At 41.5% G+C, this 23,955-nt stretch overlaps 1 protein-coding gene across 3 annotated transcripts in view; it reads left to right on the top strand.

The window, feature by feature from the left end:
* The window catches only part of lrch1 (leucine-rich repeats and calponin homology (CH) domain containing 1), a 211,844-nt gene that overhangs the window by 177,382 nt on the left and 10,507 nt on the right, over positions 1-23,955 (top strand). For all 3 annotated transcript variants that reach the window (XM_078559480.1, XM_078559479.1, XM_078559478.1), the window contains 5 exons: positions 3,511-3,595; positions 6,239-6,355; positions 13,291-13,400; positions 14,289-14,426; positions 15,932-16,009. In XM_078559480.1, the coding sequence (XP_078415606.1) occupies positions 3,511-3,595; positions 6,239-6,355; positions 13,291-13,400; positions 14,289-14,426; positions 15,932-16,009 (528 nt within the window). The remainder of the gene's footprint in view (positions 1-3,510; positions 3,596-6,238; positions 6,356-13,290; positions 13,401-14,288; positions 14,427-15,931; positions 16,010-23,955) is intronic.

The raw sequence follows: 23,955 nt of genomic DNA, 5'->3' as shown, positions 1-23,955 counted from the left end.
AGCTGCAGAACTAATGAAGCACCCAGAGGCTTGTTGAATACAAACATATTTAATGCTGTGGTGCCTGGCATACATAAAACAAATTAAAGTGAAAGGTGTTCTCCATCACACCAAATAGTATTTAACATAAAAGTGGGGGATAAAATTATCACCAGTGATAAGCCCGTGTTGTGCTTAAGGTGCTTTACGTTTGCATTTGCGGGTGCTACGTCTAGGTGCTCCCCCCCTCGCTGGCACCAGCATTGGAAACAGCCTGCTCACCCTGCTGTCCTGTTGGCTTTGATGACCTTGGCGTCCTCTGGCCCATGGAGCCTGTGCTGGCCCCACCTGGGAGGGAGCGGCCAGTGGCACGGCTGGCATCGACAAGCAGCTCATGCGCCAATGTCAGGTCGCTTTGGACCTCCCTGTTCACCATTGATGGATGGGCACCTAGCTGGGATACTGGGTGGCCAACCCATCTCCCACACTGACAGTGACCTCCTGAAGTTATTGCCAGTGTGTGGGCTTGCAGGTCCAAGCGCATCCCCAGGAAGCCCTGATTGTTCTCCTTGAGCAGCCTCTCCATGAGAGTCGCCACTCTCTCTATGGAGGAGGCAGTGCGCTCGGCAATGAGGGTCATTGCATTGCTCGTGCTCCGCATGGACTCCTCCACAACAGAGACCATGGCACGCATTGCCTCATGTATCTCCGCCAGATCCTCCCGCACACCCTGCTGGACTTCCAGCATCTGCTGCCTCAGGGACAACTCCAGAGGCACATCATCAGCCATCGACTGAGCAATGCCCTGGTCCCCAGCAGTCCTCTGACTGCCGGTGCCCTGGGCACTCTTTGCCTCCGCCTGCACCTCAATCGAATGCGAAGTACCCTCACCACTGTGCACCATCCGCCGATCTAATGCCCACCGAGGTACTGGTAACTGTGGTGGTGCCTGCCTGGCTGAGAGAGTGTGACGCTGATGCATTTCTATCATCTGTGTCCTCTGGGGTTAGCAGTGGGCCTTCAGGCTCCTGAGCCTGAAAGGAAGAACAAGGACATGTCATTACTTGAAGTCATTACACTGTTACTGTGCAGGCCTGGCACCCGGATCAGGGGGCCCTCATCTTTCCATTATCAATGGAGATTCCATGTCCGAGGCTCACATCAATATAGAAACAACTGTGGAATGGTTGCTATGACAGATGTTCTCACCTCAGTGCACTGAACTCTTGCCTCCCTGTGGCACCCCAACCTCACTGCGGCCGCTTGACCGAGGCGCCTGGTGCCTCTCCAGCTCCAGTGCCTCCTGCTCGTATCTGGCCAAGATTAGAAGGTGGAGCAGTCCTCTGCCAGTCCGCAACCTTTCAGCGTTGTTGTGGGATGTCTTCTCCTGAAAGGAGAGAGGAGCATTGATTAGTCCACCCTGTACCTCCATTTCCATGCAGCCTGGCCAACGCCACCTGAGGAAAACCTTGCAGGGTTCAGCCGATTCTTGACCCTGGAGCCGCAAGACACTCATTCCAAACAGCCAGGGCTCACCCCTTTGCCCAGATGCTGCCTCATTGACATTTGTCATTCACTCACTCTAAGAACTCTGAGGTCCAGGGAGGGGGGAACGGGGGTTGGGGTGGTGGGGGTTGGGGGGGGGGGGGGGGCTCCTAACTGCTGTGCTAAGTGACCCATGCCAACATGGTACTCACCCTTCCCGATCGCAGGAGGTCTTTGAAGCACTTACGGCACTGCACCCACGTACGCCTCCCCACTTCATGGGAGCTGACGCTGGATGCCACCTCCTCCCAAGCATTTTTGGTGAGGTGAGGGGGCCTCCTCCTCCCGTCCCTAGGGACAAGTATATCCCGGTGTGCTGTCACCTCCTCCAGGAGGGCAGCAAGACACTCGTCGGAAAACTGCAGGGCCGACCGCCCCGCCAACCTGCCCTCCCGCCTGCTGTGTTCGGCGCTGACGTTCTCCATGACTATGGTCCTCCGACTCAATGGCAACCTTCGCATGGCCGCTGCGGCCGCTTTTGAATCGGCCACCAGGTCGCCATTGGACCTGGCAGACATTGAGCCCTCGCTCCCGCCCGCCCCTTCTTGCTGATGCCAGAGTCGCATATTACGCTGGTCAGGCCTTAATTGGCACGCCTGTGTAAAACAGCAGTGCAGAGCCAATCACGGGCGGTGGTTGAATTCCCGACCGTCTGCTCCCGTCGAGCCTGCCTGACCAATATAACATCCTGGCCTATATTTTCCTTAGGAAAGCGCAGATCATTTTGACCTGCAGCAAGCACGCACATCAGGCCATAGATTAATAGTCCATTACATGAGTATCAGCCTGCAGCATTCACAGCTTTCTAGTGTTGGTTTTCAACGTCCAGTGGAGAGGTTATATTATGTGACAGCCATCACTAAGAGCCGTTCACATATGGCAGTAATGCAGTGAAGCCCAAAGGACACAAATTATGAACTTTATTCCATGTAAAGCTAAAATGCATTAAAAATGATTTGGGACATTTCAATTCAGGTTATATACAATGACTAGCTCTGACTGTTTGCAGCCAGCTACATGTATTGGTCACCTACATCCCAACTTTGCCACAGAACAATGGGTCCTCACAGATCTCCAAGAACACGGCTGACTGAACTTGTGTTTGTAAATTATTAAAAATCTTAACATCCAATTGCACCTCCTGTCAACCTTTTCCCTTATAAATTCCTGTGTCACATTTACAAAAAAAAAGCTTACATAAATTTGTGTAATTCCAAACTGCTGCCAGCGGAGGCTGTGATTTTAGTGTGATGTGACATCGATAAATCAGAAATGAGGATGTAGGAATTTGCAATGAAAATATAAAAACAACCATGTGTGACTATAAAATTGGATCTAACATACCCCTCTATGCCCTGGTTCAATTAACCTCTAGTCTCTAACCCTGTTTATCTGCAGATTGCACATGGATCCCCATGTGCAGCACGATAGGAAATGGACTAGTTTCTTTTTTTAAGATGTATATAAAATCACATCAAAGAGTCAAAAATCTCTGCTCCCATCGGGATGTCCTGCTGAGAACTGGTGCAAATGACCGGCCCTAATGAGATCAGAATTAGGAGTGTGATCTCTCGAGGCTAGATTGCTGAAATTAACTTTACTGTATTTCTGTTAAAATAAATGATTTAAAGACATGAATTACCTTTGATAATATAACATTGTTGATTTTTTTAATTGAACAGCTGGATACATTATTTAAAGGAAGATCAAAGTTCAAAATTAATCTTAGCACATATAAAAATCAGTACTACTGTATCCTAAACCAAGGAAAAATTGATTTTCAAAGAAAGCATTCTTGACAGGGATGTGTTGCTTCGCAAATTGTTGTAAAGTGCAGTAATCTGTTCATTAGCACAGTAATATCAATGAATCAGTGAACAAGCCACACATCAAGCATATGCTATAGAGAGAATTTAAGGTATCAGCTGTCATGGTGGTGACTGAGCTGAGTATTTTTTAAAACTAATTTTAATTAAAATTCTATAGGACGAAGACAAGACTCCCACAGTGACTCCCACAATGTCTCCTGTAGCATCCCCCACAACTCCATTTGGACTGAAGCCACGATCTGGTAAGTGAATCTTTTGAGCTGGCTCACAATAAGAGGCAGCCATCATCCTACTCCATGCATTGTACAGTGAAATTCAAAGGGTTCCTCAAAGAATAGCCATCTTTAGATATGACTCTTAAAAAGAAACATTTGAGGTGTTGTTGAGAATTGTGGAGGATCTCTTTTCAATGTGAAAGTTGAAAGCCTTGAGGAATTCTTTCAGTGGAACTGAGGTAAAAAGATCGCAGCTCTTTGGAATGCATACAATGACATATTAGTATGGAATCCATTTGTATAACATATTAACATGGTTATTAGCTTGGTATCTGTTTGCAGTGCTACAGCATTAAGTTTAAACTGCTTTGGGACTATTTGTAAAAGTTTTCTACCAGTTTGCTAAGGGTTATGCAGAGGTGTTTCAGAGTTGTACATTCACATTTTGATCAGGTTGCCAATGTGGGCGCCAGTGTCTAAAATCTTGGTTATCTTCTGAGCAAATGGCACCCAATACATCATCATAAACCTGCATGGACAGTTCAGCTCCATCTGGGATTTCTGTCAATAGATTGCGTGACCTCAGAAACAAGTCACTGTAGGCACCAAAATGGTGACAATCTTGAGTATGCTTATTTGTATCTTAGTTTGCAATAATTTTCACATTAACATAGTTTGTTAGATTGTGTGTAGTGGGTAACATTTGCTGTTCCTGAAGATGTTTGAATTCAAGTAAATGAAGAATAGATGTGTGATATATGTTAAAGTTGTTATGTTGGCTATCTAAGTTCTTCAGTAGCCTGTGTGTCACAGTTACATAACTATCACAATAGAGCCTAGACTGGGGTTGCATTCTGATATGGCATTGATCAATATTATTTTCTTTTAGATTTTCTCCATGTTCTAAGAGTGGTGATGATGTGCACATCTCACATTTACATAGATTTTGCTTAGCTTGTCCATAGAAGATTGAGGCTGTGCAATATGTTTCAGTTTGTGGTGGTTATGCCTGTTGTTTTATAAATACCAATCCAGTAAATAGTGACTTAATTGGAGACATCTGAGACAGAAGTTTCTTTGTATAGGAATATGACATCATTTATTTTGGTTGCACACTAGTCTCACAATTTAATTTAAAAATGTGTTTTTCACTGTTATCCTTTTTAAGGCAATGAGGAAAAGGAAGGATGCTCACTTGGCCTTGTCCCCTATACCAAAGAGCCTATTGTCCAATGAGTGGGAGGTTTCATTTTGAAGTGTAAATTATCCATAGTTATTTCTACTTGTGGATCTTTTTTAATTGTGGATTTACATTTTTAGCAGTGACTCATTGATGGTTCATTAAGCAATAAAATCCACATGGACACAAGGATGTATATTGTTATAAATCTGATAATGTGTCTTTGAATGCAGAGGAAACTAGAAATGAGCTAATATCCTGGGTATCAGCCTGCCTTTGCCATCCAAGTGGCTTTAATTTGTTTTTGTTGCCTACATGATGGGAGTTCAGGAGTTGTGGCATGGAATACTTATCACTATAAGCTGTGTCTATCAACAGTAAGACCCCCTCTAATCTACTCCCAAGACCAGTCTCAGAAAAATACCTTCTCCTGCATCAGTGTGACAAATCTGTTTCCCACACCAGTCATTCTTATAGCCACTCTGAATTCAGTGAGGCAAATGTCAAACTCTCATCCTACCAGTCTAAATGGATCAGATAATTTCCCAAAAGTAAAAGGATGGTTTAGAAATATGGCTTTCTTAAGACTTGACTCAAATGATGCGTTTTGAAAGCAGGTTGCTGGAGGTACCTGTGCCTTATAAACTAGTAATGCGCACAATTAGTGCCTTATGAAACCATAACCAATTTCATGAAAATAATTACAATTAAGTTAACTGCTGTCGTGAGGCTTTTGGAGTGATTGAGGCAGAGACCATTGCATCTTTTAAAGAAAAAAATTGGATAATTGGATAGATATTGGAAGTAGAGGAGAAAGCTATGGAGAGAGGGTGGGGTCAATGGTAAAGAGTCAACAGACATGATAGGGCAAATGGCTCTAAGTGTCTATGGTTTAAAGATCAGTACAGCCCCTCATTAAAACCTTCCAATATTCATTGGTGGTTAATGACCATCATACACACAGTTGTGGCAGATTTCACTTGCTGGGTTTCAGCATATTCTGACCTTCAACCAAGGAGGAATTAAGTTTGTGTACTGACAGTCCGTACTTGTCCAGTATAAATAACCCACACTTTAGAGCTTTTAGTCTCTAATTATTTGATCAGCAGTTAATGTCTAATATTTAATCTATAAGAAATGTAAGAATTGATCAGTTTTTACAGCAGTTTCTGTGTAACTGTTCTCATGTTTGCATTGTATGACATTGTGGAGATTAGTAGTGGCAGAAAGTTAACTGCATGATTTGATTTGTATTCAATAGCTAACAGTTTTTTTTCTTCATTTGTTTTGTGTTGTGTGTTTCTTCACACTTTTTTTTGTCCTTTTTAATCTTGAATTTCCCGGTTCAATCTTGCATCGATTCACATTAAACTTGCAATGGCTGCTACTGGTTCATAAATCCTGATCTTTGACTTTCCTGGTCCACTTGGCATTTGCCTATTGCCTCTTGGACCTGCTTTGTACCTACTTTATGTCCTTGACACTTTCAGTCCAAGCCAACTCTCCTCCTTTGGACTCCCCTCCTCCCTCCTTCAGAGAGTTGACACAGACACACATAGAGGAACTCAACACCGTCACTACCCCACAGGAAGAAGACAGAAGTCATGGTATGTGTGTTGGTAGTCCATGCCTAAGTTTATGTATTGGTGCACTTAATGAATTAACTCCATTTTAATATATTTGATTACATTTGAGCACAGACATAATCTTAGACAATTCTAGAATAGTTCCAAAGTAGTTTAGGCTTAAATTCATTCCTATTTATTGGACTTTGTGTGTAAGGAGTGTCACCATAGTTTATGGGTTTAAATGATGTGATCTGTCCTTTGATTAACAGATTGAAGTTGGAGAGTAAAGCTATTGATCCACCTTCACTTCAAAACTTATCCAACAGTTTAAAGTTATCAGTGTTTCAGGGAAGCTGTTTAGAATAATTTTTTTAAACTACTGGCATGTTTACAGATTGGGGATTAATTGGAATATGTGTTAGAGGTTAGCTGTGAAACTGAGCACAGTGAACCTCTTCCTAACGTTAGGTGGGTGCCAGATAGTTCTAACTTTCAGGCCACATTTAGCTCAATTATTGTGGGATTATATTAGGAAACAACTTTTTATTTGACTGTTGTTGTGCCAGAGAAAAATATAGGTATACATTGGGGTAGGATTATTATTGGGTAGATTGTTTTAGGACCGAGGAACTCTGCCTTGGGCAGGGAAAGGGGAATCTGTCCTTCCAATCCAGAGAAGCTTTTGGTCTGCTTGATCATGGAGCATAGAAAAACCTGAGTTAGGATGACTTTAAGGCATCTTGAAATATCGGATAGAGTATTTTCCTTTGGAAAAGCAAAATATTGCAGAAGATGGAAATCTGAAATTAAAGCAGAAAATGCTGGAAACATTCAGTAAGTCAGACAGCATCCGTAGAGAAAGAAGAACAATTATTAACATTTCATGTTGGGATGACCTTTCATCAGAACTGGAAAACTTTAGGTTTTAAGTAAGTGAAAGGAGACATTGTTATTGCATTTCTAACTTTTCCCAGTTCTGATGAGAGGTCATTAACTCTGGTTGTCTCACCACAGATGCTGAGTGCCTTTTGAGCTTTTCCAACATCTTCTGGGTTTTTTTTTTGGAGTTAGTGATGGTGATCTGAGTACATGGTTTAATATATTGCAGTAAAGATTTTGGCTTGCCCTTCTTATGGGATGGGAATGTGTGGTTAAAAGCTTGTCTGTTTCTGAAGTTTATGAATGTACTTGGAGCTCAGCCAGTTTGTTGTTCCTTTCTGCTGTGATCCACAGTTTGAATGCATAATGTTCCATTGACCTTTCCTTGTACTCTGTTTGCTGACACGACTCAAAATCACTGATTACTAGTATGTCAAAAATGAATGGATAACATTTATACGTAGAAGATGTGAGATTTATACGTGTGATAAAGGCCTTTGTGCGCAGTGAATAATTTGGTAGAAAAGTTCTGTTTTTCTGTTCATCTTTGAAAGGAGAAGCAGATTAATATTTAAAGCAAAGGAGGTTACAGGAAGAGAACCGGCCAACGGGATTCGTTTGGGAATTTTCTAGCACATCATTCTGAATGGCCCACTCCAGTTCCTACTTTCCAACCGCTCAGCAGTTCCTATCTAGCCTCACATGAAGTACGGCATTCTTTGGCGAAGTGCTAGAGAACTGCTGGTTCTCTCTTAATGGCAATCATTGTTAGTCACTCTGTCCAGAAAAGTGTCAGAAATTAGAAAAAAAGGACTATAAATAAAACCATTTGTTGTAAAAAAGGAAATGTAAATGGAGTGGGAAGCTGTTGAGTAGTTAAGGATGTGGCAGTGGAATTCAACCTTTACACCCTGTCACTGCTGACCTTTCTTCTCTCTGTCCAATTGCCTGCCATTACGTTCTTTCCAACCAGAAACAAAAACATTTTGCTTTGTTTAGTTCTAGATGGAGCTTCTCCTTCAGGTTTTCTTGTTGATCTGACCTCCCGTATAGTACTCTCATGTTGCTGGTATTCCTGTCTTTTTCCCCTCGGTTTGTTGAGATTGCAAAAATTGAATTTACCACAGCCTTTGAACACTTCTAGCTGTACAGCGTGAATCAAAGCATCTTTCCGCTCTTCGTCACAGGTCTTTGCTCTTTCACTCAGTTCTCAGCATTACATAACCAGTCTCATAAGAACATAAGACATAGGAACAGGAGTAGACCATTCGGCCTGCTCGAGCCTGCTCTGCCATCCAATAAGATCATGGCTGATCTTGTGTTTCGATTTCCACATTCCCATCTAACCCCGATAAACTTTGATTCCCTTGTCTAACAAGAATCTATCTGCCTTTGCCTTAAAAATATTCAATGACCCCACCTCCACCATCTTCTGAGGTAGAGAGCTCCAACGTCGCACAACCCTCTGAGAGAAAAAAATTCTCCTCATCTCTGTCCTAAAAGGGGACCCCTAATTTTAAAACAGTGCCCCCTAGTTCTGAACTCACCCACAAGAGGAAACATCCTTTCAACGTCCATCTTGTCAAGGCCGTTCGGGATCTTGTATACTTCAATCAAATCACCCCTCACTCTTCTAAACTCCAGTGGAAACAAGCACAGTCTATACAACCTTTCCTCATAAGACAATCCACTCATTCCAGATATCAATCTAGTAAACCTTTGAACCGCCTCCAATGCATTTACATCCTTCCTTAAATAAGGAGGCCAAATCTGCACACAGTATTGGAGGTGCGGTCTCACCAATGCCCTGCATAACTGAAGCATAACATCCTTACTTTTATGTTCAATCTCTCTTGTAATAAAGGATAGCATTCCATTAGCCTTCTTAATTACTTGCTGTACCTGTATACTAACTTTTTGTGACTCATGTACTAGAACACCTAGATCCCTCTGCACCTCAGAATTATACAGCCATTCTCCATTTAATTAATACTCTGCTTTTTTGTTCTTCCTGCCAAAGTGAACAGCTTCACATTTTCCCACATTAGACTCCATTTGCCAGATCTTTATCCACTCACTCAACCTATCTATATCCATCTGCAACCTTCTCATGTCCTCTTCATAATATACTTTCCTACCTATCTTTGTGTTATCTGCAAATTTAGCTGCTATGTCTTCACTCCCCTCATGTAAGTCATTGATATAAATCGTAAAAAAAGTTGAGGCCCCAGTACAGACCCCTGTGGGACTCCACTCGTCACATCCTGCCAATCCGAAAAAGACCAATTTATGAATACTCTCTACTTTCTGCCAGCCAGCCAATCTTCTATCTATGCTAATATGTTACCACCTACACCATGCGCTTTTATTTTCTGTAATAATCTTTGATGTGGTACCTTATCAAATGCCTTCTGGAATCCAAGCACAGTACATCTACAGGCTCCCCTTTATCCACTGCGCATGTTACTCCTTCAAAAAATTCCAATAAATTGGTTAAACATGATTTTCCTTTCACAAAACCATGCTGACTCTTTCCGATTGCCTTGAGCTCTTCTAAGTGCCCAGCTATAACCTCCTTAATGATCGCTTCTAATAACTTCCCCACGACAGATGTCAAGCTAACTGGCCTATAATTTCCTGTTTTCTGCCCCCTCCTTTCTTGAATAGAGGGGTCATATTTGCTACTTTCCAATCTGATGGAACCTTTCCAGAATCTAGCGAATTTTGGAAAAATAACACCAGTGCATCGACACCCTCATTAGCCACCTCTTTTAAGGCCCTAGGGTGTAGTCCATCAGGACCCGGAGACTTGCCAGCCTGCAGCTCCATCAATTTGCTCAGTACCTAGTGATTCCAATTTCACCAAGTTCCTTTCTCCCTGCCTGATTTGCAGCTATCACTGGAATGTTTTTTGTATCCATTCAATAGATATTACCTTTCCACTTTGTAGTTTCAAGTATAAGCTTGTGTCCTCTTGCCTTGAGTATTCAATAGGATGCTGTGAAGGGCAGCTATTAAAGTCAGGTTTTGACACTCAAGACTTATGAGATTTCAGAATTGCCGGTAATTATCTCCAGTTCAAAATCCAATACCTTTGTCTTCATTGATTTGCCCACCCTAAGCATTATGTTTGCATATTCTTAACTGGCTATCGAAGTTAATATTTCAACATATTGCACCATCTTGACTAGCCTTTGAAGTTTTACTGGTTATAAGCCATTTTTAGAGAAAACCAGTTGTTCCTTTTGTGTGTTCTCATTCATCATGAGTAATACATTCCCCTCTTTGTCATAGAGTAGATTAGAGGCAGATAACAGTAGGGATTTTATATTTGAGGATGGCAAAGTTACCTTCATATTTCTCGGCTTGAAATTTTCCTGCCAGATGTATTTCTTACTATGACTTGGGTATCCTATTTTAAATGTATTTGCATACAAACATGTGAAATTGACAGGTAGGAAAAGATCAGCTGGTCTATCAAGCATGCGTCACACTGTGATGGCAAAAAAAATCATGACTAAACACTTCTTCCTCTCTGACTCACTTTCTCGTGCAACCTCTTGAGAAAGAAAGAAAATAGGGCCAATAAGGGCCAAGTGCTCTGGAAAATTCCTCACTGATATTGGTGATGGACCTTCAGTGATAGCTGTTTTTCTCTCTCAACCTCTTTCAGTATTGTTGGAAATGCTATGTGTATCCTGTGTTGGCCCTGCAAACAGGCATGACACGATACTTAACTAAATTAACAGTCATTTGCAAATGTTTGAACCACTGCTCCAGTGCACCTAAATCTTTTTTCAATTTGATTGCACTCCTCTACTGTTTTAAGCTTTGCACAAATTATAGATTCACCTGCAAACTAACTTACCGCACTCCCAACATCACTGCCTGGGTCATTAATTAAGACCGTGAAGAGTAGCAAGCCTGGGTCTGATCCCTGGGCGACACCAACAGTGTTAAACCATATCCACTAATTACAACTTTCTGGTTCCGGAATTGAAGTCAGTTCCTAATCAGGCTTTTCAAATTCCTGCTGATACCACCAGATTCCATCTTGCAAAGTAACCGAGAATGAGATACTTTCGCAAAGGCTTTCTGAAAGTCCAGGTAGATGATATCTACTGGATTTCCATCATCCCACTAACCTAGTGACTTCCTCAAAGAACTCTATCCAATTTGTAGGGCATGGCCTATTTTCTCAGAAGCAAGCCAGAGAAACATGTTAAATAAAGAGAGGTGTAAAAGAATTCTTCACAATTGACCTTTAAACCAATGTTTAGGTAGATTGTAGCATTGGAAATATTTTCCTCTGGTGCATCACACAGCCTATTTTAAATATATATCATTTATTTCTTCCTTTTTTATTCTTTCCTTTTCCCTTCCACTTGACTCAATTGTTCTATGTCCCATTCTTCCTGAGCTCCAGATGAGCTAGGTTGCCAGAAGGCCCTTCTGGCAGCTCTCTCACAAGAGAGGTACAACTAAGGTGCAGGATTATCCAAATTGCCCAGTCTGGTCACTTTGTAGGGAACAGTTTTTTTTTTAGCTGGGAGAGCCTGAGATAGCCCATCTTGTGTTTCACTCTTTTGTGTGCATTCTGGTGTGTCAGGATCCATTACTGTCATTCCTGCAGTTTGAAATGATTAAAAGCTTTGAACAGAGAAGCACGATTGTGGAGAGTGACTAATCAGGAGCAGATGCAGAGATGTGGGATCAGAAAGTGCAGCATCAGGAACTGAGGAAGGACAGCGTGAACTGGGCCAAGGATATGCATGCAACCTAGAAAAGTACAAATGACTGCCGCAGCTTCAAGGAAGCTAACAGCTTTATATTTATACCCATTCCTGGGTTGTCTTTTAAAGAATAAGTAGATGAATATTTGAAAAAGGAAAATTTAACAGGGAATGAGAATAAATGGATTGCTCTCTCAAAAATGGCACAGAATGGACCGAATAGCCTCCTTTGCGATCTGATTCTGCGATTTGTTGGACTCCAGCTGATGCTGTTCTATTGGAACAACACACAGGCGGATGTTAATTTGTGACTCACTCACTTATTATGCTTCCCTACTGTTAAAATCAAACTTGTGGCTCAGAAGGGAAAAATTATATCACTCATCTTAACTTGTTTTAAAACTAATCAAGGCCTTTAGTTGGAGCTTCTCTTTTGTCCATCTCCACATTGAGCCATGACTGATCCTGATCCACATGACATTAACATGTGGCTATGTTCAAAGCTGAGCCATAGGATGTCCTGTAGGCTGCAGAAAGCTGTTAGTTTGACAGGACTGCTGAGATCTGGCTCTCTGCTGAATTTGAAATGAAGGACATTAGGTCCAAATGTTAACCATGCAAAATGTGGAACAGTTGTTATGTAGAAATAACATTTTATTAATTGCTCCTTCATTTGAGGTATAAAAGGAAAGAGCTGTATAACATCTGTAGTGACCTCAGGGCATCCCAAATGAAATACATTTAAAGTGTAGTCACGGTTAAAATGTAGAAAATGCAACCAATTTGCACACAGCAAAGACCCATGAACAGGAATATGACAGTGACCAGAAGATTTGTTTTAATGATGTTGGTTGAGGGATAAATATTGTCCAGAAATCCTTTGCCCACCCTCACCTTTAAAATAGTGCCGTGGGATCTTTAACATACAGCTGAAAGGTCAGTCAGAGCCTTGATTTAACATCTCATCTGAAACACAGCGCTCCCTCAGTCTTGCGCCGGAGTGTCAGCCTGGGTTTTGTCCTCGAGTTTCTGGAGAAAGACGTAAACCCCAAATCTTCTTTCAAACAAGGGTCTGCTGCCACAGAGCCACGATTTCCTTCCACCCCCTGAGTGATAAGACAGAAATATATTCAGACTTTTAATGTAGAAAGGGTCTAACTAAAAAAACTCATTGTGTACTGGCTGTCCTACTGTACAGGATGTTTCTGCTGGTTCAATAAGAAACGCACTTTTGTGGGATGCTTAATGGTAAATTGTACTGGACTCAGAGCATCTAAAGTGAAGTAGAGGAATTAGTAGGAAAAGAAGATTGTGGCAGATCCTTTATAACTTGAAAAGTTTTACCTCCTCTGTTTTCAACAGTTTTCTTTCGGTCAGTGCGGCATTTTGATTCCATGGATCCTCAATTTACAATCCGTAGAAAAATGGAACAAATGAGAGAGGAGAAAGAACATATAGAACAACTGCGGGAGGTGAGGCATTGACATGGCTGCACATAATAGGTGTTTGAATCAAGATAGATACTGATATCTTAACCTTGATTTATTTTCATATCTATATTTGGTGCCAGTTTTGAAATGTAAAATATGGCTTTGTAGGCTATTATCATCATATTATAGTTTGGAAAAGAAAATGCTTAAAATGTTTCCACATAAACTTATTAGTCACTTTATTTGCATTGGATGATACATCCATGGCATCATTTTGATAGGAAATAAATCATAAATGTGTTGTGTGCCAAGATGTCTACTTAGATGACCCACAATCATACCTTGGGTCAGACCTGATACATTCCTATGTATACATTAAGCTCAGCACACTAAAAATATTAGCTAAGTATCTGTTAAGATTATTCTAAGCATCAGAAAAGCGTCCTCCTTTCCCCAGTTTTTTCCCTCCTCCCTGCAATCAAAAAGCTTAAGAGTAAGTGTTGTCAGTTATCCGATAGTGCGGGCATTGTAGTTAAGTCAGATCCTGCCTTAACCCAATGTTCACGTTTGAACGGACAACAAGAATCATTGGACAGCATTCAGGAAAAGGGACCCTTACGGACTCCATAATACAGTCAGGCTGAGACTGTTTGTAGTTGCCTTTACTTGGGATTTAGCCCTGAGCAGAAAAGCAGTTGGGCCCTGTAGTTATTATGGCTCAGCTACTCTAGCTAAGCTGGATTATCCATGAGGTAGCTGCTAGCAATATAGTTCCTTACAGATGAAATGTTATACAGTCATGGTGAAGTGTGGTGTCTTCAGAATGGGCTCTTTGGATATCTGAATAGAAATCTATGGGGCACACATCTGTACTTGCATTAAGCTAAAGCCAGGGGTTACCCACAAATCTAACTGAATTTTGTTCAACAGAATATTGAAACGAGACTGAAAGTTACTTTCCCAGAAGAAATTGGAGCAGCTTTGATGGATGGAGTGGTTCTGTGTCATTTAGTCAATCATATCCGTCCACGATCAGTACTCAGTATACACGTACCATCACCGGCAGTGGTAAGTCTTTCACTTTGAGTAAGAGAACAGCCACCGTTTTTTTGGTTGAGGTCTTTGTTGCATGCAACACTATTAGATCATAGTCTGCAATAGCTGGCCTGCAGGTAAACTGGTTCTCATTAATAGTTTCTACTTGATCTTTCATGAAACAGGTAATGTGGAATAATGGGAATCTAGAGACTGATGTCCATTTTGTTTTAGTGTTTCCTGTGCCATGTAGCAGTCTTGGTCAAAATAAGGAGCTGATAGGCCTGTCAGAAACATCAAAGTCCATCTCGTTTGCCTTCTCCCATCACAGTAGTTGCATGATACAATGATAATGGAGTTGTTGACAAATCATAGCAATCAATCTCTATCAGTTAGTCCTTGACATATCCTGACATGGTATAAAGAAGACTCTGGTTGGAGAGAGATTTGGGAAACATAGGCCCAAAGTTGCCTGTTCCTCTCAAGCATACTACAGTCGTCATATGTCACATCTCAAATTACTCCTATACTGTAACCCCCAAATGCTTTTTTTCTGGAACTCTCTCAGAATCAGTGATTGAATAGCCCTGTTTGGATCATCATCTCCCATGGGTCTGTGGAGGACGGCAGAACCATCATTCAGCACCAATTTAGATATTGTAGCTAAGATTGGGAGCTCACCTTATGTAAAAGCTCATCTGCAGTTCATTGCTGCGAGTCCTTATGCAGCGTATTCCTGATCTCAGCTGTGAAGAAAGAACCCTTCATTTTATATAGCGCTTGTACTGTCCTCAGGACATCCTCCAGTGCCCCACAGCCAGTATATTACTTTAGAAGGATAGTCTCTTGAGTAATTTGCACACCACAGGAAACAATAATGGAATGAATGACCAGTTAATCTACTTTCTTATTGGTTGAGGGTGGGGTTTTAGCCAGAAATCTGCGTTGACTCTCTGTGCTGTTCTGTGAGTAGTGCCATGGGCTATTTAATGTCAATTTGACCAAGTAGATGGGGCTTCTGTGTAATATCTTATCCAATACTGCTCCCTCAGCACTACACTGAAGTGTCAGCCTGGATTGTGTGTTCAATTCCTGCAGTGGGGCTTGAACCTGCAAACTTCTGGCTAATAAGTACTTACTACTGAGCTAAGTTGACACACACACACACGAGTAGGGTGGTGGAGTTGGAGGGCGGGGGTTGTGAACACACATGAGTAGTGGCAGGAGAAACAACCGAAATCAGGTACGCTCCTACTAGAAGGAATATCAGAGAGAACGTGTCTCCCTGGACACTCTCACTTAACTCTTTGTGCCCAGAGAGAGAGAGAACTTGCCAGAATCCTGGGAGATGCTTGGCTGCCAACAGCATGGGGACATAATGCAAGGTCAAAAGATCCATCTTATTAAAACATGGCCCTCATCTTGTATGTATAAATAGTTCTAGGCCTTATTTTTCTGAAGTAATCAATATATTGTGCAATTTGAGTAAATACTTTTAAAAATGTGAACTTTAAAAAGGTTGTGTATTTGTCTTACAGCCTAAACTGAGCATGGCAAAATGCAGGAGAAATGTGGAAAACTTTCTAGACGCCTGCAGGAAAATGGGAGTCCCTGAGGTAATTTCATAAATAATTTTTAATTCAAAATCTTTATTTGGATTCAGGGTTGGAATGAAAACAGGCAAATATCGAACAGTTTTGAAAAATAAATTTGAACGATGCCAATTTTTAAAAAAAGCAATGGAAGCAGGGGACCTCTGAAACTCTTCACATTGTCACTAAGTAAATAGGAAAATTAAACTTTGCAATTATCTGTATTATCAAATAGAAAAGTCTTGAATCAATTAGAGCAAGTGCCCGCTTGTTTCATTCCAACCCAAGCTGATTTATTCTTGTACATGTTCTGAAGAGAGAGCTGTAATTCTTCAGTGGTTTCATTTCACAAATCATGACATTGCTGTCGCTGGCACATGTTAACTACTAATCTGTGAGACTTGGAGCTCACAGATTTGTTAAAGAGAAGCGCTGTGCAAACATGTTCCACAATACAAACAGTATTGGATTAAACTGTTAATATGTTGAGCTGCGGTATAGGATTTGCAATCGTGTCTTCTCTAAATTTTCATTTTGTTCTTATGTTTTTTTGTGAAGAGGTTCAGGGAGTGGAGATGATTGAGTTGAGATAGAAGATCAGTGTTGCTCATATTGAATAGCAGAGGAGGTTTGAGAGGCCGCATGTCCTACTCCTGCTCATGTTTCTTATTGTCTTATGGCCTCTCAACTGGAAATGAATAAAATAAAATTGAATGTGGTGTTGCTAGGAGAAATTATATCCCTGAGCCTAGTTGCCATGTTAACTTTTTCCTGTATTTGTTACGCTTATTGTTTGAGTTCTTTAGACAAGGATTTGTTCATTTAAAACAGATGGTTGTGGCTGAGATGGTCTACATGGCTAAGAAACCATCAGGTTGGAGTTCTGAACCTGAGAGTGAGGGAATTATGGGACACTGTTAATATACTTAGCTGCTGCTTTGTTAGCAGAAAAGTGGATCGTGGGTGTTGTGGAATCCATTCATTAGTTTCAACATTTTAACGATGATCAAAATAAAGTCATAAGAAATAGGAACACGATTGGGCCATTTAGTCCATCGAGCCTACTCCACCATTCAATAAGATCATCATTGATCTGATTGTGGCCTCAACTCCATTTCCTGCCTGTTCCCCATAACCTTTGGCTACTACTAAACTACTTCAAATCAAAATGGGAGTACTGGGTCATATCACAAAGATTTTGACGAATTAATAACTCCTTGTTTCTCTACCTTCCTTACCAGTTTTCTCCTCTGCTCTTTCCTGAAGGCCCTGTGAGTGTTGGCCATCCTTACTCCTTTTGTCAACGTGACCATTATTAAGATATGAGCTTACATGGCAGATGTCAGCAGCTTATTAGGCAATAGAGCTAAGCTCAGTTTGGTCCTCACTTGGGTCCACAAATACTTCTAACAAGAATTGCAGGATAATGGACAAAAGCTGCAACTTCACCTCTGCTATGTCTCCTCTAGTGTAACTTTTTTTTAATTCTTGGAATGTAAGTATCTTTGGCCAGGCCAGCATTTATTGTCCATCCTGAGTTGCCCTTGACAAGGTATTGGTGAGCTACCTCCTTGAACCGCTGCTAAAGATATTCCCACAGTGCTGTTCAGCAGGGAGCTCCAGGATTGTGTTTTGGTGATAATGAAGGAATAGTGATAGATGGCCAATTATACTTTGAGGGGAGCTTGGATGTAATGATGTTCCCATGTATCATGTCCTTCTAGATGGTAGCAGTCACAAGCTTGGAAGGTAATGCCAAAGAAGTCTTAGGGGAAAATTTTCCCCCTGTTGGGGGGGAAGTGCGGGCGCGGGCGGGCGTGTCGCTATTTTACGTGGGCGGGCCAATTAAGGCATGCCCAGCGTGACATCTGCTGGGAAGCGCTATGCGCTCCCTGTGTGGGCTGGGGAGAGATTCCCTCAGCCAGGAGTGCACTCTTTCGCACATGTGCGTGAAAGAGCGCATAGATCTCCCTGAAGCTAAGTGCTGCCTCAGGGAGATCGGCTCGGAATTAACATTTTTAATACAAATTATAAAAAAATTTCCCTGACATGTCCCCTGAGGTGACACTGTCACATGAGTTGGGACAAGTTCATAACTTTTAGCGAAAGATTGGATAAAAATTTAGATACTCTCATGAAACCTCATCCCGCCTGTGGATCAGGTTTCATGCTTTTTCCTAAGCCCGCCAGGGCTCCCGGCCTGCTCGCCAACCTTAAGGTTGGACGGTCAGGTCCATTAATGACTTTAATTAGTTTTTCAAGGCCCTCAATAGGCCATTGATAGATTGGCGGGTGCGCAACTGACTTGGCTGCGCCCCCGCTGACCTGAAAATGGAAATGCCGCGGGATGACGTCGGGAGTTCCACCCAACATCACCCCGCGTCATTTTACGGGACGGCGAGCGGGCCCCACCCCCGCTCGCCGACCGGAAGATCCTGCCCTTAGTGAGTTGCTGCAGTGCCCTGCAGATAGTGCACACTGCAATCATCGTGCACCCGTGAATAAAGTGGATGTTTGCCCACATTTGGATAAATTGGAGAAATAGACATGCAACAGCGATCACAAGAGGATGATATTGTTCAATCCTTGGGTTTTGCTATTATTATGACACAACCAGTAAAGGCTGAATTGTTCAAATCCCAGAGGGAAACTTGAAACGACTGTCATAGCCCATTTTTGCAATTTGTATGTTTCGAGATGCAGGCTTTGAATTCAGTAGTAATGAGACCACCGAGTCTCAAGAGGTTTTTTTATAAAACTAAATTAAACATTTATTAATACAAGAAAGATTGTAAACACATATGAAATTATTACTATAATAACTACAAAAATCCCCTAATTAATCTGACTCTCAGTTACATACCTGGCAAGGCAACAGTAAATCTCATAGATTTAAACAGACATCTGGCAAAGCACACCCCGGACAGTCGCTTTCAAAATGAATTTCTTTCAGCTCTGGGTCCTTGCAGACAGCAGCTTGAGGCTTTCAGGCTGGAGGCTTCTCACACTTGTTGGATTTTAAAATGCTTCTACCTGACACACAATCTCCTTTCTGCCTTATACATATCTTTCTCTTTAAATGTAAATTTTCCATTGTATCACTAGGCTTTTAACTTCACCTCTTCACAATTACATCCTTTCATCCCACAAATTTTATTAGTAAGCTGAAAAAAATAAACACATTGCTTGGCATCTTCTAGCTAGGTGCAAGACTTCATCCGCAGTCTTGAATGGTTTCTTTTTAAATGCAAAGTTACACTTTACCTTCTACTCTCCTTACATTTGTTAATTAACATCTCAAAACTACTATACATCAAAGCACCCAGACTAGCTGGCTTTAATCCAATTAAGACATATATAGACACAGACCCCACTAGAGCTCTATTTTTAAAAATAATTTCCAATAACATATAGACATTAATATCTCTTCATGACATATTCGACAAGTACATATAAGCCAGCAAATTCTTGTTAAAATAGATGCTGAAACCACTTAAGGGAATGTCTGCTGCCACTGAACCTAAAGAACTACCTACAGCAGATCCAAATAGATAAAACCCTTCTTAATCTAGGAAAGCAAAAGCCAACAGGAGACATTGCTCACCTCTTCTCCGTGCCACTGAAATGTTTACATGTGCTTTTATCACTTAAGTTCTCTTTGATCTTCACTCAGACTTTCATTCTTTACCCTCTGGAAATTCCAAAGGGCCTAAATTGCAGGCACTCATATTCTGTCCAGCATTCTGCACCATCCCTCATCCTCACTGATTTACATTGGCTTCAAGTCCCCAATAAAATAAATGTAAAATCCTCTATTGCCAATAACCACCCTATCACTCCAATCTCTTTACAGCCCCTCAGCTCTGGCCTTCCTGTGCTTCCTGCTTCCCTCCCTTCTCCCCATTTTTGGTGACAGAGCCTCCAGCTGACTCATCCTTACTCCCTGGAACTCCCTTTGCCTCAAGTTGTCTCTCACTACTTTTAAAACCCATTCTCTTATCTATTTAGTTTTATCCCTCCGTAAAGTGCCTTGAATTTTTTTTTTGTGTTAAAGGCGTTGTATAAGTGGAAGTTATTGTACTTTTAACTGTGAGCAGCTTAGTCGGTTGGAAGGAATATTTTACATTTTCTGCAGTCCGTGGTACATTTATAGGCATGTGATAGTTTGTTAATTGATATTGTTTCACAAAGAGAGCTGGAATACCCAAAAGTAAATGCCCAGTGGGCTTTGCCTCAATCTTGTCTTTGGGCAGCCAGGGGAGTTGCTTCCATTTCCTATTCACTCGGGTGATAGAAATAATTGATATTAGATGCCTGCCTTTTGAGAAAGTGCTTTGTGTTTCTTCAAAGAAGAATGAGGAAATATTTGCTTAATGAGGAAATATTTGATCTGAGATGTGAGAAGCTGTCTCAATCTGTTTGCTTCAGTTCATGTTTCCAATCCATTTAGTTAAACATCACAGCAATGGGAGGGAAATTTATGTTATAGGTTTGTAAGAAAGTAAGACTTTTGAAAACATTTGCAATTTTTGTCTTAGAAAATGGTTTGAAGTATCAGGACAAGTTAAATGCCATATTACTATTTTAATGCTGACTCATTTGGCTTTCTGTCTAATTTTATGTCTTACTATGAGACAAATTTGTAGTTAAGCCAGAAATACATGGTCTGTCAGCATGTGTTTCTGCCTGTTAGCGAGATCAGAAATATATAGTAGACAAACCTGCTGTTTGCGGTATAATTCATTAACGAAAGGATAAATTGTAAACCTTGAGGTTTACAGGACATTTACGATGTGTAAGGTTAAGATTTAAGGAGTATTAGTAAGTCCGGACACATTATAGAAAGTTACTTCTGCAGGGAGTGAGGTTCCATGGCCATCTCATCCCAAATACATCCTCAGGAAAGTAGAGTATCTTCACTTTGCTTCAAAGGTGTTAGCTGATTGAGGTGTTTAAAATATTAAAAGGATTCAATAAAACACAGACATTATTTCCTCTGCTGGGTGTTACAAACAAGAGGAGATAATCTTAAAATTAGAGCTAGGTAATTTAGGAGGGAAATCAGGGGGCAGAATTTTCCTGTTGGCGAGCAGGGGCAGGGCCCGCTCCCCGATGCGTAAAATGACGCGCGGTGACATCGGGCGGAACCCCCGACGTCATCCCGCCCCATTTAAATTTTCAGGAAGGCGGGGGCACAGCCAAATCAGCTGTGGGCCCGCCGACCTGTCAATGGCCAATTGAGGCCATTGACAGGATCAATTATACAATTAAAGGACCTGCCCGTCCAACCTTAAGGTTGGCGAGTCAGCCAGGAGCCCCGGCAGCAAATAGAGAAAACATGAAACCTCATCCAGCGGTGGGATGAAGTTTCATGCAGGGTTTTAAAAATTTTAATAAAGTTATTCTGTAAATTATGAACATGTCCCATCTCATGTGACATTGTCACACGAGGGGGACGTGTTAGGGAATTTTTTTTTTCTATTTTTAATATTTTTAGAAGTGTAAGCGATCTCCCTGAGGCAGCACTTAGCCTCAGGGAGATGTGCGCTCTTTCGTACGCATGCGTAAAAGAGTGCACTCTCACTTTTAGGGAATCCCGCCCCCCCCCCGCCCGCACAGGAAGCACATAGCGCGTCCCGCCCACCCACGTAAAATGGCAGCAGGGCCCGCTTTGCTGGCAGGGATCGGCTCCCCGCCCGCCCGACAGGCAGAAAATTCTGCCCAGGGAGTTTATTTTCACACGAGTAAGGGAAATCTCGAATTCTCTTGCCCCCTGTTAAACTGTTTCGGGTAAATGGTTCTGAGGTACAGACCAGGCCCGATATAACTGAATGGTGGAACAGGCTTGAGGGCTGAATGGCCCTTTTTCTGTGTTCCTCCCTGTGTTGCAGATTTAATATAATTGGCCAATGAAGAAACAGTATTAATTAGTTCGTCCAAAATATGTTTAAGATCTTGTCGCTCTCAAGAATTTCTTGCTGGGGTTTTCCATTTATAACTTTCCTTGCATTATTTATAACAGCAACTGTTAAAGTGTGTAAACTGTCATGTTACAATTGCCTGTGAGGTGATTCAACCACATGGTGTGATAGGTTTATATAGACAGTTTCCTTTAGAAATGTGAGTGAAGAAATTTATATTGGAAATATAAAAATAAAGACAGGATATAGGACTTTAAAATGAAGACTGAATTCCGGATTCAGTCCTGGTCCAATAATCCCCACCTAACCCTCCTTCACCAGGAGTGTACACTTGATCTTGTACACTTGTGTGCAACACCACAGGAGATAGACTAATATATTTAATTACTCAAACGTTTCATTTACTAAATTTAAAATCATGAAATTGTAGATAGCTCAGACATTTTTGTTTGCCCAGATGGATCCCATGTAGGGCCCTTTTCTCTCGCTGTATCTGAGTGCAAAGAGGGAGTCCTTTGGCTCTGGGTTCTGTTTCACTGAGCAGCGTGTCAGCTTTCTGTTAGTGTTTATCAAAACTCTATTTGTGTAATGCTCTACACACAATGTAAATACTTGACACATAAGAATATACTTTTAAACATGTGAGGTTTGACCAAATCTAATTCTGATCCCTGTAACATGCTTGGTTTATTTCTGGTTTTGAGTTCACATAAAGCTTTTAATCTCCATCTATTTGTTGAAAGGAAATGTACCATTTCATCTTAAAGAAGGCTGCTTTCAACCAGTCAGACAGCTACTGATTCAAGTCTTTGTGGTCTTGTATATTACAGGAATAAGATGCAAATGAATTAACATCTATGTCTTTCATTTTCTTGTTGAATTAATTGTTACAATTTATAATGATTTAAGTTATATGGCTGCCCTGTAACTCTCTATAAAGCCATGTGTTATTGTATTTTAAGACATGAAGTGAATTGATTGTGATCGTAGGGCTTGCTTCAGTGGGGCTTTCAAATAGAACTTAAGGGCAGAATTTTTCATATGGCGGGAGGGGGGTGCGTGCAGAGCTGATCGCCACCCATGATCGGCTCTGTGTTGCCATTCTATGCGGGCAGGCCAATTAAGGCCCGCCCAGCGTAAGGCACGACTGGTAGCGCTCAGCGCTACCTCCGCGGGAGGAGGGAGAGTCAGGGCCAGCACTCGCATGCTTCAACCTCCCTGAGGCACAGGGCTGCCTCAGGGAGATTGAATCGATATTAAAATTAAATAAAAGGTTTAAAAATTTATTTAAACATGTCCCCTCGTGTGACTGTGTCACATGAGTTGGGACAGGTTTTTGTATTTATGAAAATTTTAAAATTTATTCAATAAAAGGTTTAGGAAATCTCATCCCGCTCGTGGATGAGGTTTCCTAAAAAACGCGAAGGCCGCTTGGACTTTTTGCCTGCCCACCAACTGTAAGGTTAGACAGGCAGCATTAACGAGTACTTCAATTGATTTCTTAATGGCCTTAATAGGCCGTTTACATATCAGTGGGAGCACAGCCGACTCCGACGCACGCCCATGGAACGAAATATCACGGGACTGCGCGATGACGTCGGGACAGACATGTGTCGGCATGTCGGGCCCGTCCCCACATGCTGACTGAAAAATTCTGCCCTAAGTCTTATTTTCTCTTCCAAAACAAAAATTGAAGTAATGGCAACAAGAATTCTATTCTATTCTCTGCTGTATATTTTGATGTGATGTAATAAGATGAAATAGCTAGAAATCAAATTGTTTCTAAATCTGTCAGCAGTCTCACCTCTGGGTAGTGCAGGTCTCAGATAATGACAGCTCTCTGGTACCCTTATAGCAGACTCTTCCATCTAGATCCATTGTATCTGATGGTTATTTTAATTAGACAGCTCTAGACTAGCTGATTTGAAAGTCTGACTACAAAAGGTAGTTTAGGTGCAGTTTTTCCCAACAAATTAATAATTCTAATCCTCCATATGTTTAGTTCAGTGAGAGTAGTCTGTCCAGTTTAACTGATTGATTGTTCAGCGC

This window comes from Cetorhinus maximus, chromosome 16 (genome assembly GCF_964194155.1).
Source record: "Cetorhinus maximus chromosome 16, sCetMax3.hap1.1, whole genome shotgun sequence".
NCBI classification, from domain to species: Eukaryota; Metazoa; Chordata; class Chondrichthyes; order Lamniformes; family Cetorhinidae; genus Cetorhinus; species Cetorhinus maximus.
This window is presented reverse-complemented; position numbering and strand designations above follow the sequence as displayed.